General features: G+C 44.7%; 1 protein-coding gene across 2 annotated transcripts in view; it reads left to right on the top strand.

The window, feature by feature from the left end:
- LOC147685054 (uncharacterized) overlaps positions 1-18,490 on the top strand; it is a 384,063-nt gene extending 365,573 nt beyond the window's left edge. The window contains exons 7-8 of one of the 2 annotated variants that reach the window (XM_086940938.1): positions 15,290-15,338; positions 15,793-18,490. In XM_086940938.1, coding sequence (XP_086797064.1) covers positions 15,290-15,338; positions 15,793-16,916 — 1,173 coding nt within the window. In that variant the 3' untranslated portion in view covers positions 16,917-18,490. The remainder of the gene's footprint in view (positions 1-15,289; positions 15,339-15,792) is intronic. The other variant, XM_086940939.1, reaches the window with a different exon arrangement.
- The last annotated feature ends 878 nt before the right edge of the window (positions 18,491-19,368 follow it).

Genomic DNA, 19,368 nt, shown 5'->3' with positions numbered 1-19,368 from the left:
AATATCTCACCCAGAGGTGCAGAGTCTAGGACGGACATGAAGTGATTTATGTCCAGCTTCTTCCAGTTCCTTTTACCGGACTGTCCTGCCATGCTGGAAGGGCTAGTGGTCATTCGATCAGACACGCTGAAATTAATTAGGAGGTGGTCTGACCAGTGCAGGGGCAAGGCTGGATGGCAGTGTGGCAAGGGAATGCTGGAAAAATAGGGTCCAAGAGGTGACCTCCTATGTGTGTTGCTCCAGAGTTCCACAAAGTAAGGTTCATGGCAGCAAGATCGTTAATTAAATTACTGCCTGGTTTGTTCAGTGGATCATCAAAGTGTATATTCAGGTCTCCTATAATGGACAGATTGCTATAGTTTACCCGAACCGATGCGGTCCAGTCCACAAGTTGAGTGGCCCAGGGTTGAATAGTGAGGTAATATACATTTTTAGGTAACCTAAATGTCCCCCACTCGCACCCCATCCAAACACACGTGTCCCATGTATGTCATGTAATTCCTTTTCCGTGCCTGCTAGAAAGACGCATATGCATTTGCGTCCAACGTTAACATGTCAGTTATATAGTTCCCCAAGAAAATCACGTTAATTAGGCTTCTAGGCCTATGGTGCCAACGTCTTTACATGGTACACTTTTGAATAAAGCACACGTTTTCTCCATGTTTTCTGGCCCAGCCGAACCAGGCCCTTAATCGAGGCTCCGAGTTCTTTTCTGTCTGCGAAAGCTGCAGTTTAGGTATGCATCCCTGACCTCTACCTTACATCCTGCCCAGACGAGCGGTGCCCGGCTCGGCCTGGCTTGCCTGCCAAGACGATATTTTGCCTACAGTTATCTGCTCAGCCTCCGCGAAAACACATTCCAGTCTAGTGAAATAGGTAAACATATTCCCGGCTGCAGGACAAAGGACCCTGCCTTCCTGTCTCCATGCAAGTAATTTACTGCACCCGTTACCATGGTAGGCCCATGGCCCCCGCACTTTGCATGAAGATCCACATGCACGCACTAATATTCAGTGATGAACGGCCTCTGCCCGAGAGACCTTTTACTTCAGACACTACATCCTCTAAACACAAGATACCAGATATGTTATAGGTGCAGGTCGTTCTGACATCCCAGACATTAGTCTCCTCTACTAGTGCTAACGTCAAAGCCCCCAGCTCTACCCAGTTGCGCGTCATGCTCAGTTGCGCGCGCATGTATGCCAAAGGTTTCTGCTGATCCTGCAAACTTTTTCTAAGCATCCACCCACTTGTGACGTTACTTGTGATGTTTCTCTGACATGTCCAGTGCACGTCCACGTGTACGCCTTCTTACACGACCCCTGTTACGCACATGTGTTCTTATCTCTCTCTTTTCACCTGTAACGCCTACTGTATTCACTTGATTATATGCTTTTACTATATATAATGTGTGATGTTAATAAAATGTTGAATGTCCCTTCCTGAACCTTAGTGGGGATGGAACCCGATGTACCATGCCTCGAGGCATTTCATTAAAGCCCGTATGACTCAGATACCACGGACTCTGCCTCTCATTTGATTGAGCTATCCTTATTGTCATTTAATGTATAGAAAAATAGTCCGGTAATTTTATTTACCACATAATGTGGTGCCCGAATAGGGACCCCCCCCCCCTTCCCCACTCGCCGGCGATATAACGCAGGCCCCTGACCCCTTCTACAGCCGTGACGGATCCAGTGCACACCTGCGGGTTTTCCTGCTATCTCCCTCAGGCCCACGGAGGAGACGGAGACTGCGACCCGGCATCCGGACGAGGCGGTGAGGAATGCGGAGGATCCCGACCAGAGCCCCAAATCGAGAGAGCAAGGTCCGAGGTATCCGGAGGCCCACCTGTTCCGAAGCGCATGCGTAGGAGAAATCGTAGCTGACGCAGTCCAGTCCAGTCCAGTTTCCGAGGCCTTCAGTTTCTGCTTCCCGGTGAGTACCGTTGTTGGGAACGCATATAGACGGGTTCATTAATTTGTGCCTGGTCAAGACGGGTCTGGGTACACAGACCTGGTCCAGACGTGTTCACTTAGGTGGATACGGTATGACGTGTCTCTTTATGGGACCGGTATGTCTGTACTGTTCTAGCAGTGCATCTAGTAATTCAGTATTCTAGAATCTCGAGAATTTTCCAGAATTATGTTTTCATGTACTAGGTAGCATCTGTTCGAAAATGTTTTAATGTGTTTTAATGTCGTGGTATGAATGATTGTTTGCAATACATTACTGTGTTTATTGTGTTCGCGTTCAATTCAGTCTAAATATGCCACTGTTCTCAAAATTACGTCAGATAGGAACCAGGAAAGGGATACTCGAAGAAGCAGTTCCCGTCCCACCTAGGGACACTCCCGGACATTTTATGTACCATAAACATGGCTTGGATGCCATACTGTACTTAGACTTACGGGTGGACTATACCAAAGATCTGGAAGAAAAGTTCAGATGGCCTGTCTCAGGGACATGGGATGCTGATTGCATCATGAGAGTAGAAGAAGCATTATGGAAAAAGAAAGCCAGACAATCCCAGAAAGATGCCATAGAATTATGGCGTAAAGAAGCGCATAGAAGAACAGAGAAAGAAATTAGGAAAGCAGAAAGAAGTAGAGAAGAATCCGAAAAAGCTAGAGAAAGAGAGTTACTAGAAGAAGGAGAACGAGTCAGACTAGAACAACAAGACAGGCAAAGAAATGCCCTTATTACAGGTCTGTATCCTGTTCTCGCCAAGGGCCTGCCCAAGGCGACCCCGGAAGTACCCCGTAACTTGCCACCACCATTGGTCCCGACTAAACTCCGTCATAAACAGACCGCAGCGGACATTTTCCTTTCTTCCTATTTAGATGATGTTGCTCCAGAATATACCAATGTACGCGTACCACCTGCTAATAATATACATCAGCCTATCTAGTCTGTTCAAGACACGACACCCCCACCTCCCCAAGACTCGACTCCCGCACCCATTGTCACTTCCCCTACTGTCTCTGCTACTGTCCCTCCTGTTATTGGTCCTACCAATCCTTTTTCGACAGTTACAACCCAGAGTCTGCCTACATTACATATGCCTACTTTACCAGCTATGACACCAGTAGTAACAACACAGCCAGTTGATGTTTACGCTTCCGCTTCAGGAGGCGCAGTAGGAGGTCAGCCTGTCACCCCGCCTCAAGTAAAACGAATGACGCTTAGAGAAGTAGCATTACAACGTACACCCAAAGCTGCGACATTCACAGCCCTTAGACAGTACCTTACAGATTGCAGATATGATCCAGTACCAGGCGAAGACGAGATGATGCTATACTCAATACGTTTACGACGAGTCACAAACTATTTGACTATTCTACCAAATATGAGACAACATTTGGATAATATATATAATTTCATTAGAACAGGGGAGAGACCAGAATGCATTCACGAGGCCATGGCACACAATAAGGTTGAGACACAAAGAATGATCTTACAGTTTTTGATAAATTGTTTGATAAGGGAACAAGATCGGCCAGGTACAAGCAAAGAAGAGATGGACATCCTGATAAATTGGAGTAACAATATAGCTGATGGTAAACATAATAAACAAGGTTGTATAGAATCCATGTACAGAAAGATCCGTAAAGAAATTGTAATAATACACGAAAAGGAAAAAGCAGCTAGGGAAGCCGAGAAAGAGGAGAATGAAACCACAGAGGATGAAGATATAGATGATACAGAAGAAGACCCAGATAGAATAGCGTACGTAGGTAGAGCAAGACCTTTTGACAGACCCATACGCCTAGAAAGCAAGAAACGTTTTCTTTCTCCCATACCAGAACAATGTTCTCTTGAGCATTTATTTCAAGCCACTGATAAAGTACTGAAACAACGAATAGGTTACAGTGAACTTAGTACCATGCGTGAGCAAGAACTAGCACGATCAGCAGTACAATGGGCTGGAAATAACAGCGTATATAAAGATGATTCAGTAGCGCAAACATTTTTGAATCTTTCCCCAACCGAACAGCGATTAGCTGGTATGTACATGATCCAGCATCTCATTACACTATATGAGAGTCAGCATTCTGATCCAGGTCCCCTATATAATATTTTGGACGAGTTACTCCTAGGTAGATGGAGAGGCCTAGGTACTGATTTAATTAATACCATTCTAGAACAACGACACAAATACAGAACTTTCCTGACTCCACATTTCGTTCCTGTTCCACCCCCAGTAAGGAAAACATTTTATATAGACAGACAGAATCCTTTACGAGAAGTTCATCCCGTCCAGACCGCAGGGGGTGAGCTTCAACGAGTATTCGTATACACACCCTTGACCAAAATGAAACTATTGGAAATGAAAAAGTGATAAAGATCCAGCAGGGTTCCACCGTGAATTAAAAGACATGCTACTCATGGGGGATTATACATATCCCGATATTCTTAAAATGTTAAAGGTATTGTTGCCCGCCGGCATTTACGAAAAACTTAAAGAAAAAGAATGGGAGGTGGGAGATACAAAGATTATCTGGCCTGAATTAGAAACAGAAGAAAATGGACGAGTCCCAGGTACTGGTCTTGGGGACAAAGCTAAAGCCTTACCAGGATTATTAGTACAGGTCTTGCTGAGGTTATTGGCAATAAAAAAGGAAGACTGGGATGCAATCTCAGCCTGCAAACAGAAACAAGACGAAGACACTAGTGATTTATATTCCAAATTCGAGAAATGTTTCATTATTAATAGCGGCCTGAAAACAAGTAGTGAATCATACCCACATCTTTTTGTGACCAAATTAGTCGAGAATTCCTTACCACAAGTCAAAAATAGAGTTCTGAAAGTCGAGAGTACATGGCAAGCAAATACCCCTTCTCAAATGTTACAAGTGTTACAGTACCACCAGAACCGAATTAGAGAGGAACACGATCATGAACAGAGACGTATGAAAGATACGAAAATGAAAGTGCTAGTAGCTCAGTCTGTTCCAGCTGACGGTCAGAAAAAGGGTACAGCACCGCCAGGTCATTCTGCAGCTCCAGTTAAAGGGAATTGCAACTATTGTAAACAGCCAGGTCACTATATAAATGAATGTGCCGTTCTGAAATACAATATTGCTACAGGTAGGATGAAAGAAAGACCGCGTCCTCCTAGACAAGAACATGTTCCACAGCATATTCCACAGAACACGCAACCTCCACAGAATACACAACAGACAGTAGCTGTACCCCAACCCCAACCCATCGCTGCCACACATCATGTCACGCAACAAATGTACAAGTATGCACAGTCAGATTACCCCGATTATCAGCAGTACTCATGAAACAGCCTAGAGAGGGAGGTTGGCTTGCCTCTTATTGAGGTTCCTGTACATCAAGAGGGTCCCTATGTACATAGTCAGGTATTAGGGAAAGACAGAAATTTTTTGATTGACACAGGGGCGAGCAGAACTACCATCAGTCATGATGAGGTTCCAGGGGCACCTCTCTCAGGCTCACAGAATGTTTCCCTGGGTTTTTCAGGAAAGCCTATTGTTAACGAAGTGTCAAAGCCAGTTTCCCTAGAAGTTGGTCCATTGTCCCGTACCACAGACTTGTTACTTACGAAAGCATGTCCAGAAAATCTGCTTGGTATCAAAACGTTGAAAGCACTAGGAGCAGTAATATGTTGTTCTCCGGAAGGAGTGAGATTGTTTTAACGTGATTTTAAGGGTCATTATGTGTTGAGAGATTTTGATCCAAGATTGCAAAATGTACCACAGCATTTATGGGCACAAGGTCCAACTGATGTAGGTTGTATGCACATTACACCTTATCGTGTTACACTCAAGCAAGGAGTTGTACTACCCCGAATCCGACAACACAAATTGCCCCCCGAGGCTGTAGCAGCCTTACTGAAAATTATTGACGAACTGATTGCCCAAGGAGTAGTTATAGAAACTGACTCCAATGTATGTAATTCTCCAATCATTCCGATTCTTAAACGAACTGACCCAAATGCTCCACCAGTCTACAGATTGGTGATCGACCTTCGAGAATTAAATAAATGCATCATTCCCCAGTACCCAGTAGTGCCAGACATTTCCTCCTTATTGACTGCTATTGATTCCGAAGCAGCGTTCTTCACTGTAATCGATCTTAAGAACGCCTTCTTTAGTGTCCCCATTCATCCGGAAAGCCAGTATCTCTTCGGATTCTTTTTAAATGGCCGAAGCTTCAAATTTGCACGTGCACCTCAAGGGTTCACGGAAAGTCCTAGTATTTACAGTCAAGCCCTGAAACGACAATTAGACAGTATTCACATGCCTACTGACACTGCCCTGCTCCAATACGTTGATGACCTGTTAATAACAGCACGGACCGAACGTGACTGCGAGCGCGCTTCACTGACTGTCTTGTATTTCTTGGCCTAAAAGGGGCATAAAGTGTCCCCTTCGAAGCTACAATTCTGTGCCCAGCAAGTGGTATACCTTGGGCACTTCCTGTCCAAGTGGGGGAGACAGTTGACACCAGACCGCATCCAGTTAATTGCACATCTGCCACAACCCAAGACACAAAAGGAGGTATGGGCCTTCATTGGCCTTGCCTCGTACTGCAGACAATGGATCCCTCAGTATGCATATCTAGCCAAACCACTCATACAGTTGACAACACAGGAGGCAGCGACTTCGACTGCCCTCCCTTGGACTCAGGAACATACACAAGCGTTTGACGAATTAAAGAAAGCCCTATGTCAAGCACCTGTTTTAGCGACACCATGCTACAGCAAACCTTTTACACTTTTTGTCACTGAACGCGATGGCACAGCATTATCTGTGCTCACACAAGATCAGGCAGGAAAACACAAGCCTTGTGCTTACTTTTCTAGTACATTAGATCCAGTAGCCCAGGCCCTGCCTGCGTGCCTCAAATCAGTTGCAGCAACTGCGTTAGCAATCAGACAAAGCGACTCAATAGTGTTAGGACATCCCCTGACAGTACAAGTTCCACATTCCGTGGAAGTTCTTCTGAACCGAACCCAGACACAACACTTGACTATAGCAAGACTGACAGGATATGAATTGACATTGTTTCAGCCACACATAGAGATCAGATGTTGTAACACCTTAAACCCTGCCACATTGTTACCTTCGAGCACAATTGACCCGACACCACATGACTGCGTGGAAGTCATCAATACTGTAACAAAACCCAGACAAGACTTGACAGACATTGCATTACCCGACCCAGACCTGACACTTTATGTGGATGGTTCATGCATGAGAACAAGCACAGGAGAGTTAGTGGCCGCCTTTGCAGTGACCACTGAAACTGAAGTCATAGAAACACATCGTATTGACACATTGTCTGCCCAAGCCGCAGAGCTCATTGCTCTGACCCAAGCCTGCATCCGAGCCAAGAACCTGAAAGTAAACATATACACAGATTCACAGTATGCATTCGGAGTTGTTCACGACTTCGGTATCCTCTGGCAAGAAAGAGGTTTTTTTAACTTCTCATGGCGCCAAGATACAACATGGTCCTCTCATTCAAGCTCTGTTATAAGAAATACACTTACCTGCATCCATTGCTATCATGAAGTGCAAGGCACATACGAAAGTTACTGACACTATTTCCCAGGGTAACGACCTGGCAGATCGAACAGCTAAACTCACAGCTCAGACTCAAACAGACATACCGACAGATACGACAAAGACTGAAGTATCATCACAGACACATTGTATGACAGTGAAGGATCCCACTCTAGATGTACTCGACATACAGACACATGCCACTCCAGACGAAATCAAGAAATGGACTGAACAAGGAGGGATCCAGACAGATCAGGGATGGATGACGAAGGGAAGAGCCACATGGTTCCTCCCCGACTCTATGGTTCAAGTTATCATTAATACAGCACATAGTCCAGCACACTTAGGAGAAAAAGCCATGTTAGACAGCATTCAGAATCTATGGTTCAACAAGCATTTACGTGCAGCAGCAAAACAGAAAGTGCGTACCTGCATGATCTGTTGTCAGTTCAATCCAGGCAAAGGCATTCCCGTGGAACAAAGTGGATTCCATCCTCCTGACCCTCCTTTTGAAGTCCTCCAGATGGATTATATCCAGATGGACAGATGTAGAGGATTCAAATATGTCCTCGTAGTTGTATGTGCCCTTTCCAGATGGACAGAAGCATACCCAGTCCCAGATTACACTGCCGCGACCACTGCTAAGCAGTTGGTTCGTGAATTTTTCCCGCGGTACGGCTTGCCCCGTGTCGTGTACTCAGATAATGGACAGCCATTCTCGTCCGAACTTATGAAACAAGTATCACTCCTGTTAGGTTACCAGTGGAAATTTCATTGTGTACGACACCCCGAAGCAGCTGGTTTAGTCGAACGACACAACCAGACTCTGAAAACACGATTAGCGAAGGTCTGTGCAGAAAAAGGTGTAGATTGGATAGTAGCCCTGCCAGTTGCCCTCTTTTATATGTGCATGGTAGCTCATTCCAGAACCGGACTATCTCCCTATGAGATAGTCTTCGGCAGACCTCCCAATATGTGGGGTACGCCTATGCCTCGTAAGATCACGGATGTTGACAGTAATATGCTGACAGATTACCTAGCTTCCTTGATGTCTGCACTACTATCTTGTCGTTCACAGGTCGCGGCTGCCTTCCCGGACAACACCCAAGTAAAACCGCATGAAATCGTTCCAGGGGATTATGTCTACGTCCGCAACTTCGATCGCACAAGCCCTCTGGAACCCAGATGGAAGCAGCCAAAGCTGGTGTTGATGACCACGAGGACCGCGGTGAAACTGGAAGGCCGTAAAGGGTGGCTCCATTCCAGCCACATAAAACGCTTTCATGGACTGTGTCCAGAGACTGTAATCAAGGACTGCCCCCTTTCAGACACTGACTCTAAACTCCCCCTGCTAGAAAAAACTCCGCAACAGGAGTACAGAGCTAAGCTGAGGTCTAGTAAGTCAGACAGCGTTTAATTGTTTAAGTCCCCCTCGGGTGAAGCGGTTAGACAGGTTTCTGACATGTATAAGATAGACCCAAGTAGTCAGAGAGATAGGCGAATCGAAAAGAGAGAAAAATATTGCAAAAACTTGCATAGCAGATGCATCATAACGTTAATTTTTATGTTTATTCTGAGCATTACGATTATATGTATAAGCTTCATGTTACATGTTTTCTTTCCTCCTTTTAATTCACATGTACATACTTACTGTAATGACTCTGTAGAGCACACTTTCAGCGACCTGCCCCCTCATGAGCTGTCCTATCAATTAGCAATGCGCAACAATACATTCATTCTTATGTTACACCATACTCACCAGACCAGCAATGCCATGAATTGCTGGGTATGTGGCCGACTCCCACCTTATCAGAAATACAAGGGAGCTCTGCCCCTCTTTCCCTACCCGTTTACACATAATGGTTCATGTGGAGCATGGTTTGCTTTAATGTCTTCCTTAGACAGTAAGTCCACAGTTTCCCAAGGCAATTGGATATGGGGGAACCTGAATACAGTCATGAATAAAGCATGTTTCCCAGACGCAGATGGTCTTCCTCAAAGGAGAGGGACCGATCTAGAAAATGAAGTGTATGAATTAGGTAACTTTTCCCTCAATCTCATGATCCTGAACGTCCAGTCCGAGACTAATTCGAACTTGCCGTTTATAACAGTTTTACCAGTGAAAGGTGAATTATGCGTTAGAAAGAATGGTTCAGTACATCTAGGACACAGTGATTGTAATACTGTGGTCGAATTCAGCGATAAAGGAAAGTCTACTTTCAAAGCCTCTCGCCATTCCTATTTTATTTGTGGTCAGACAGCTTATGTACATCTGCCCCTTGATTGGGATGGGACGTGTTATATTGCGTTCCTATTACCACCTGTTTTTCTAGCCCCGCCTGATTATCATCGAAATTCACGACTTATGCATGTCAGACACAGAAGAGACCTTCCTCCTGTTATTGATTATTCCGAATCAGCATGGGATCAGTATAAGGATTATGTTAAGGGATACTTCTGGTTCATAGGTCCTGTCCAGAACAGTAAAATAATACGCAGGTTAACAAGAACCCTTGAAGTGGTAGTTCACGAAACTACTTTTGCTTTAGGTAATCTGACCGAAGAGCAATCTGCTATGAGAATTGTTGTTCTTCAAAATCGCCTTGTCCTTGACGTCATCCTGGCCGATAGGGGCGGGGCTTGTAGAGTGATCGGATCCAGTTGTTGCGTGTTTATTCCTAATAACGCGCCATCCGTGTATAAGGCTATAACACGGCTCCACGAAATTGCTCACCTGATACACCAGAACCCTGGTACCTGGACTTGGTCCGGTTGGCTCTGGAGTGTGATGTCTGCCTGGGGATGGAAATTGTTATCATTCCTAGGAATAATACTGCTTATTCTATTCAGTTGTTGTCTCTGTCTGCAATGTGGGCCAGCGATTTGCGGCTTGTGCGCCACAGCTTGTATTCCCCGTCCAAGTTCACGTTCCCGTTCCCGAATGAAGAGAGAAGAGCAAATGATGTTATATGAACAGATAGATGGTCTCATGAGAATAGACATATCCTAAAGGGTGAAGTAGGGCCAAGGAGGGAATGAGGTAATAGAAATTTTTAGGTAACCTAAGTGTCCCCCACTCGCACCCCATCCAAACACACGTGTCCCATGTATGTCATGTAATTCCTTTTCCGTGCCTGCTAGAAAGACGCATATGCATTTGCGTCAAACGTTAACATGTCAGTTATATAGTTCCCCAAGAAAATCACGTTAATTAGGCTTCTAGGCCTATGGTGCCAACGTCTTTACATGGTACACTTTTGAATAAAGCACACGTTTTCTCCATGATTTCTGGCCCAGCCGAACCAGGCCCTTAATCGAGGCTCCGAGTTCTTTTCTGTCTCCGAAAGCTGCAGTCTAGGTATGCATCCCTGACCTCTACCTTACATCCTGCCCAGACGAGCGGTGCCCGGCTCGGCCTGGCTTGCCTGCCAAGACGATATTTTGCCTACAGTTATCTGCTCAGCCTCCGGGAAAGCACATTCCAGTCTAGTGAAATAGGTAAACATATTCCCGGCTGCAGAGCAAAGGGCCCTGCCTTCCTGTCTCCATGCAAGTAATTTACTGCACCCGTTACCATGGTAGGCCCATGGCCCCCGCACTTTGCATGAAGATCCATATGCACGCACTAATATTCAGTGATGAACAGCCTCTGCCCGAGAGACCTTTTACTTCAGACACTACATCCTCTAAACACAAGATACCAGATATGTTATAGGTGCAGGTCGTTCTGACATCCCAGACATTAGTCTCCTCTACTAGTGCTAAAGTCAAAGCCCCCAGCTCTACCGAGTTGCGCGTCATGCTCAGTTGCGCGCACATGTATGCCAAAGGTTTCTGCTGATCCTGCAAACTTTTTCTAAGCATCCACCCACTTGTGACGTTACTTGTGACGTTTCTCTGACATGTCCAGTGCACGCCCACGTGTACGCCTTCTTACACGCCTCCTGTTACGCACATGTGTTCTTATCTCTCTCTTTTCACCTGTTACGCCTACTGTATTCACTTGATTATATGCTTTTACTATATATAATGTGTGATGTTAATAAAATGTTGAATGTCCCTTCCTGAACCTTAGTGGTGATGGAACCCGATGTCCCATGCCTCGAGGCATTTCATTAAAGCCCGTATGACTCAGATACCACGGACTCTGCCTCTCATTTGATTGAGCTATCCTTATTGTCATTTAATGTATAGAAAAATAGTCCGGTAATTTTATTTACCACAATAGGACCAGTTCCTCCTGCAGCACAGCTCCTCTTCCTGGCAGTTGCTCCTCAGGTCCCAAAAGTGAACTTAGTACATGGTGTCAGAAGTCCGGTGCTTATACCCATTTTAGCCTTTGAAGTAGGGAGACTTCAAAGAAAGGCTTTTGTAGTGCACTCAACCCTACCCTGGCTCCAGATTCACAACAGTAGGCATGCTGCCCATTGTGTGTGGATAGAACCCAGCTCTCTCAGGTAGAAGTGTCAGCCCCTCCCACACATCTTGCTCAGGCAGACCTATCAACATGCAGATGACCACTCAGGCACACCTACCCTTCCTTTGTTTGCGTCTGTCTAGATTTAAGACAGGAAGCAGCTGTTGCCCAGCTCAGATGTGTAATCTAAAGACAGACAGAAGGCACTAAAGGGTTTTAGTAAGAAAATGACATCTTTCTAAATGTAGCACTATCAGACCTGCAATATAAAAACCAAATTTGTGAAAATGTGTATTTTTAAATTGAGTCCAGAGACAACAAACTTACTTTTTCTGCCTTTTCCCAACTGAAAGTTACACTTATAAAAGGTTACAAGGCAGCTCCAATGTTATCCTATGGGAGAAATAGGCCTAGCATTAGTGAAATATGAATTTTAAGAGCATTTCACTGCCAGGACATGTACAACTTAAAAGTACATTTCCTACCTTTTGAGTACACTGCACCCTGCCCATTGGCTGTCAAGGGCCTACTCCGGGGATTACCTATATGTAATAACAGAAAAGGTTTTGGGCCTGGCAAGTAGGTGAACTTGTCAAGTCGATATGGCAGTTTAAAGCTGCACACACAGGCATTCCATGTACAGGCATGAGACATGGTTAAAAGGCTACCTAGGTGGGTGGCATAACCAGTGCTGCAGGCCCACTAGTAGCATTTGATTTATAGGCACTAGGCACAGATAGCGCACTTTACAACTAACGTATAAGTAAACCAGATATGCTTTTCATGGATAAACCAATTGTCATCACATTTTAGGTACAAAGCACATGCACTTTAGCACTGTTCAGCAGTGGTAAAGGGCTCAGAGTCCGAAAGCCAGCACAAGTTCGGTAGGTTTAGATCCTTATTGTTTTGTTGTCAATATGTTGTTATTCTAATATTGAAAAGAAGGGCTCCTCTGGGAATTAGTATTTTTTATTAGTACAAACAGGCCCTATCGATGAGTTACATTTAGTATCCTGACTTAGTGTTTCTTCAGACCATTCACTCTTAACAACAATTGTCTACAAGTAGGGCGGGTTTGCCATTCCTACACCTTATAACCCTCATTGTCTTAAATAACATCTCCTGTACATTGATTCACACACTTGTATGATTTACTGAGCATGAAGTAAAGCACTCTGACATCCTGCACTGGATTGACTTGTCCTTATAAAGGACTAAATAAAAAAATAAACAAGTAGTTGCCATTTAAATCATTATTTTAACATTACTCATACAAAGCAAATAAATCTTACATTCTTACATTGCATGCAGATCTCTTCACGACCGGGGGGAGGAGGGCTGGGGATTATGAACAAAGCCAAAATCCTACCTTCAAGTCATTGGGGCATATTTACAAGGGGATTGCGCCACCAGAAGTCGATTTTTACAATGTTCCGGTGGTGCAATGAACTGCACTGCACCGTATTTACAAAGTGGCCACTTTACATGGTTTAACTCTGCTTTGTAAATACAGTACCCTTTCACACCGTTTTCTGTTTGAAAGGGGCGTGCAATTGGTTTTGTTATGGGTGTTCCACCGAAACGGCCATTACTTTGTTGCTGTCCCAGATTTACAAAGATCTGTAATTCTGAGGCGGCACCATTAGCTAATATCATGCAAAAGCAGATGTTAGATTGGTGCAGTGAGGAGAAATACATTTGGTTCTCCTTGTTATTGCTTTTCTATGTGTGCTGCCGCACACATAGAAAGAGCAGAAGGCCATTAATAAATGTTTATGTGCAGGAAGGTGTCCATTCCTGCACATAAACAATCATTAAATAATGGCGATTTCCGACTTCTATGTGTGCTGCAGCACACATAGAAGTAGCAAATTGCCATTATTGATTGTGTACATGCAGGAAGATACACCTTTCTGCATAGAAACAATCATCCCCTGCAACGCAGGTACCCTTGCGCTTTGGTGCAAGGGTGTCTATGTTGGCGCTAGGCAGCTATTTGTAGTGCCAGCGCTATGGAAAACACAGGGGCGCATCGTATGGTTGGATATACGGTGCGTCCCTGCATTTTTTAATTAAGCAGTGCTGCAAAATTTGCCACTGAGCCATGCTCCTCCATTTCCTTGTAGATATGCCCCATATTTTCTCTAAGTTACCTGTAAATGTATAACCTGTGTGCCTTGGTTCCTTCCATATGCTTGATTCCAGTCCAGGAAAGACATGGCTTGGCAGTTCGGGCTGGACTGTTCCCATGAGGCACAGGGTCAAGGCTGATTTGCATATGGCCATGTCTGAACTGGGGTGGTGTGGAGTGCAAAAAAACGATGGATATTTAGGCCCAGATCTCTGTACTGCGGTGAATGTTTGACATTGTTCTGCATTCTGTCTATCAACTGTTGTTTTTGCATTTGGTTCCTTCCATTGCATTGACATCTAAGTAGTCAACTCCAGATGGCTCCCAGCCAGGTTGATACTTGAACGAAAGACGAACAGAATGAAGATAACGTGCTAGGTGCTGCTGAATTATGTCCCAGTGTCATAAAACTATGCCTGCACAATTTCAGCATATTTCCCTGGGTCAGCCGGATTCCGGATCCGACCCAAAAATCGCTGCCAAAACCAGCTTCTGTTGTGACCCCCCTACTTTCCGGCACTGGCGGACATAATCTGGATGAACACCAAAGTAACGCAACCTTGATTGAGAAGAATATACTTGTAACAATTTGTATTACGATATTTTAGGCATAGGCAACTAGGAACAAATACAGGAAAATACATTTGGATTTAACATATAAACAAGATTGCCTCGGGGCAATGACTGGTGTTAGTGATAAAACATGTGAAGGGATCAATATTTGAGATTATTATGATGAAACAACCTTTTCCGCTGATACTTCAACAATAACCATATGTAAGTGAGAAAGGAATACATTTGTGTGTCATTGATTTGTTTGGTGCTGCCTGATACCTTAAAATGTATATGAGATTCTTAACTTCACATCTATGTACCCTAACAATACATGGTAAATTTTAATTAATGTATATATAATATTTTCCAAGATATTGTCCTCAATGTTCTGAATTGATATTTTTGAGGGACGAGATTTAAAACTCAGTATTCTGGCAGAACGCCCTCAAAGGTTGCCCAATACTAACGAATTGGGGCCAGAAACTCAAGACATTGTTACAGGATATTATCTTCGTTCAGAAAGTTTTCTTCAGCATAATATGAGATTGTAAAGATGTTACATATTAGAATCCATTGCAATTGCTGAGTAACCTAAAGTGTATTAATGTCTTGTAAGTGAATCCTATTTTGTTTCCTACTCCTCAGCCAGATACTTCTGGTGGTTCCGGAGAAGAAGCAAGTGGATATGTTCGTGGTAAGTAATGCTGGATACCACAATAATGCATGCACGTTTTTACCAGTAGAAACTCATTTCCACTTTTGCAACAAAATGGTTAAAAAGCAACAACCTGGGGTAGACATGAAAAACAGTTACAACAGTTGCTTTTCTTCTTGACTTTGCACTGGCCTGCCAGAAATGCGCTTGATTTCCATAAGAGCACTTGAACAATTCCTTAACTATACTGGACTACGACAAAGCTACCCGATTTACATTGCTCCCTGTGACACAGATATACAAGTTAAACAAAGGTTCAGTTAAAACTCACACAAGCGGCTTTCAAAATTATGAACATTTTTCTGAACACTCAATCCCATCTATTGTCATTTCATATCGAGATCTGCCAATGAACTAGCCTCTGTCTTTAATAAGTGTGTTTTTAAGAGTACTGTTAACATCACCATTGTTTCATTATAATGTTTGTTCTTAGATCGAAGGAAGGATGGCCGATACACTGGAGCATCAGAACTGCGAATAGTTCTTGTGGGCAAAACTGGAGTCGGTAAAAGTGCGACAGGAAACACCATCCTGGGTGCCAAGAAATTTAACGCAAGAGCTTGTTCAACGTCGGTGGACCAGACCTGTCGGAAAGAGACAGTGAAGTTGAACGGAAGAGATGTTGTAGTTGTTGATACACCAGGCTTCTTTGACACGGAGCTGAGTGATGAGCTGATTCTACAAGAGATCAGCAGATGTGTGACCATCAGCTCTCCGGGCCCTCATGCCATTGTCCTGGTGGTAAAGATTGGTCGATATACAGAGGAAGAAATGGAAACAATCAAACGAATTCAAGATGCCTTTGGAGAGCAAGCAGTGAGCTACATGATTGTATTGTTTACACGCAAAGATGACTTAGGCAATAGGTCCATGGAAGATTACTTGAGTAATGGAAGTAACAGGCACCTCCAGAAGCTGGTCGAAATGTGTGGCAACAGGTACTGTGCATTTAATAACCGAGCATCCTCAGTGGAACGAGAGATGCAGGTCAGCACGCTTCTCACTGTGGTTGAGAGAATGGTGGAGCAGAACAGTGGGACATGCTACTCAAATGAAATGTATGGTGAAGCCGAGAAGATGCTGCAAGAAAAAATTGAGGAGCTACGAATGGAAAAATCAAAAAAACTAGAATTGGAGAAAGCTATGATTGAGCACCAGTATCAGAAGGAAATTGAAATACTGTATGAAAAAATGAAGGCAAAGGAAGAACTACTGATGAAGGAACTAGAAAGATGCAGCGATTTGAGGGAGAGTACATCTCAGTGTCATCGTGATGTCCAAATGGGCTCCACTGCTTACACAGAGAAAACAGCTTTGTGTACTAAAAGCGAGGATGGCATCAAGATAGAAATAATATTAAATGAGAGAGTAGATGATGAAAAAGTGAACAATTTGAAAATCAGACGTGATAGAAATTTAGAAGAAAAGTATAAAATTCATGATGAGGAGCAAAAACGAATACGCGAAGAGGCTGAGAAAATTGTAGTTGTGGGTATTATAAAATTTCTGAAGTGGCTAGGTGTTCCTTCCAAAATCAGAAAGTGGATGAAAAAATAACCCACAGACATTAAGTCCAACGAGGGTGCAAACAATACATCTTCTCATGCCCTCCAATCAAATTTTTTTTACGTAAAATACTGTAAAAATGTAGTTTAAAAATATGTTTCATCCTCTGTGGTGTCACGTTAATATGATCCTGTGTAGACTTGTTGTGGAGATGAATAGCTGCACTAGGAAAATGCTGGAATTTGTGAGTGAGCTGACGGGTTGTTTTACGATTTAGAGGATGAAGAGGAGCCTCCTGAACTGTTTTTGATGTTTTATGTGCACAGAGCCCTCTTCATTGAGTAAATCTCTAACTCATGTATCCTCCACGCCTCGCTCTGCAAATTACTAGTGGACCCCTCACGACTAAATCCACTGATTCGTTCGACTCAGCCTTACAAAGTGTCACAAATCACAAATGAGACGAAGGCATTGTAGCAATTTGAATATTCATGCATCACTGTGTGATCTCAGAATGCCTACACAAATTAATTAAGCTGACAGCATGAATTCCTAATTCCGCGTCCTTGCTGAAGCAAAGAGCTTTATTTGCTCAGCAGTCCAGCCCGCACTCTCCCTACATGTCAGTTTCCATCAACCATAGAGGGTGTTTTTATGAGCATATGCCCAGCACCAAAGTAAGCATTGCACGTCCATCCGAGACCCCAGACACACATGCTCCTTCTGATGAAAGACACAGACTCGCTGTAAGCACTGACTGGTGTCCTGCTCCTTGCACCAGCAGGCCAATTATCTGGAAGAAGACTGCCAGGTCACTAGGTGGTCCATCAGCATGCACCAGATTCTGCTGTGATAGGGCAGCTCGCCTCCACATCTGTGGACATGCAAGTGCACAGCACAGATTCACTCTCCTGTGACTCGGACTGTGCACCTCTATGCGGCTCCAGTGCCCGGTTACTTACCTGTAATATTCATTACTCTGAGTCCACGTCTTCCTCGTCACAGCCTTACATATGAGTATACTTCCATTCATGCAGAACCTAATCACCAAACTTGACTTTTCCTTCCCCATCCAAGATGGTCTCATACCCAAGGGTATAAGTGCATCACTTCCTGGGAAGGACTTCCTGAAATAACAAAGCACAAAAAGAAATCAGTGCAACAGCAGCGAGAGGCGGGGGGAACTAAGGACTGTGACAAGGCAGACATGGACTCGGAGTAAAGAATATTACCGGCAAGTAACCGGGCATTACCTCCTTGTCCGTCTTCTTTTCACAGTCTTTACATATGAGTACATACCCAAGCCAAAAAAAACGGATTTTGAATAATACACCATGAAAAAGCAAAACAAGAGACAGCAACAACGACCCCGAGAAGATGGCACTGCAGGAGAACCCGCAGGACCCAAAACAGCAGTTCCAAAAACCAGAGGACAAGCCACCATCCAAGGGGAAAAGTGATGTGCAGCGCCCAATGCCAATGCGATGAAAGAAAACTGGCAAACACTGTCCCGGATGCCGCAACACCCCAAGAGATCACCTGTGGAAAAAACACCGGGACACAAAGGCCATCTAAAGCAGAAGACAGGAGAAGGCCCATGCAATCAAAGGGAGAAGGAATGGAGAGATGCCGGGCACACCTACACAGTGGTAGGAAAACACCGCCACAGGGCAGCAGAAGGACTAGACACACACCCCGGACAACAGACAGCTGAGAGCTGAGAGCCAGGAGAGGGGAAGCCACGCTGAGGCAAATCAACCAGGAAATAGAAGGAGGGAGGGGCACAGATGCCCTGCCCAAAGAGCTGACAACCAGGGTCATCAGGCGGACACACCCCGCCATGAGCAAGGGACAGCCTCCAGCCGCAACTAAGAGGAAAAGAAAGCAATGCCACTGGGCACCGCCGCTCCCAAGCAGTGAACACCCATCAGGTCAGCACCCCTAAGAACATAAAATGTGCAATCACAGAGCCCTAGCACACACTTAGGCATCCAGGGGCTGAAACATAGTATAGTGACCTCCGGAGAAGAAAAGCTGGGTGACCCCGCCAGGAGTGGAAACAATTCCCAAGAAGACTAACACGCCCCGCAGGGGACGCCGTAGGACACTAAGCTACCACACCCGGCAACAAAACAAAAACCCTGACCAAAGGAGTGGAGCCCACCAGAACAGGAGAGCCCCAATGGAACATAGAGCCATTGAACCAGAGGTAGGCATTCTCGAGACAAGGGGAACAAAGCCTGAGAAGACAGTGAACAAGAGGAGACAGATGTAACCCCCGCCCCCCAGGAACGAAGGCTGACATAGAGGAAAACACCCCAGAAAGGCGATCCATGGCCCTGAAGAATCAGAGGGGCGATGAAAGAGAGAGGGCCAAAGGGAGCAGAGACAAACACAACATGCCACCAACCCAAAGACCAACCAGAAGCAGGCCCCAAGGAAGAGAAGAACCAGGCACAGCAAGAAGCCGGAGCCCAGCAACAATGCGGGCACACCATAGAAG

Source organism: Lissotriton vulgaris, chromosome 10 (assembly GCF_964263255.1).
Source record: "Lissotriton vulgaris chromosome 10, aLisVul1.2, whole genome shotgun sequence".
NCBI lineage: Eukaryota > Metazoa > Chordata > Amphibia > Caudata > Salamandridae > Lissotriton > Lissotriton vulgaris.
The sequence above is the reverse complement of the archived record's forward strand: the minus strand, read 5'-3'. Positions and strand labels throughout refer to the sequence as shown.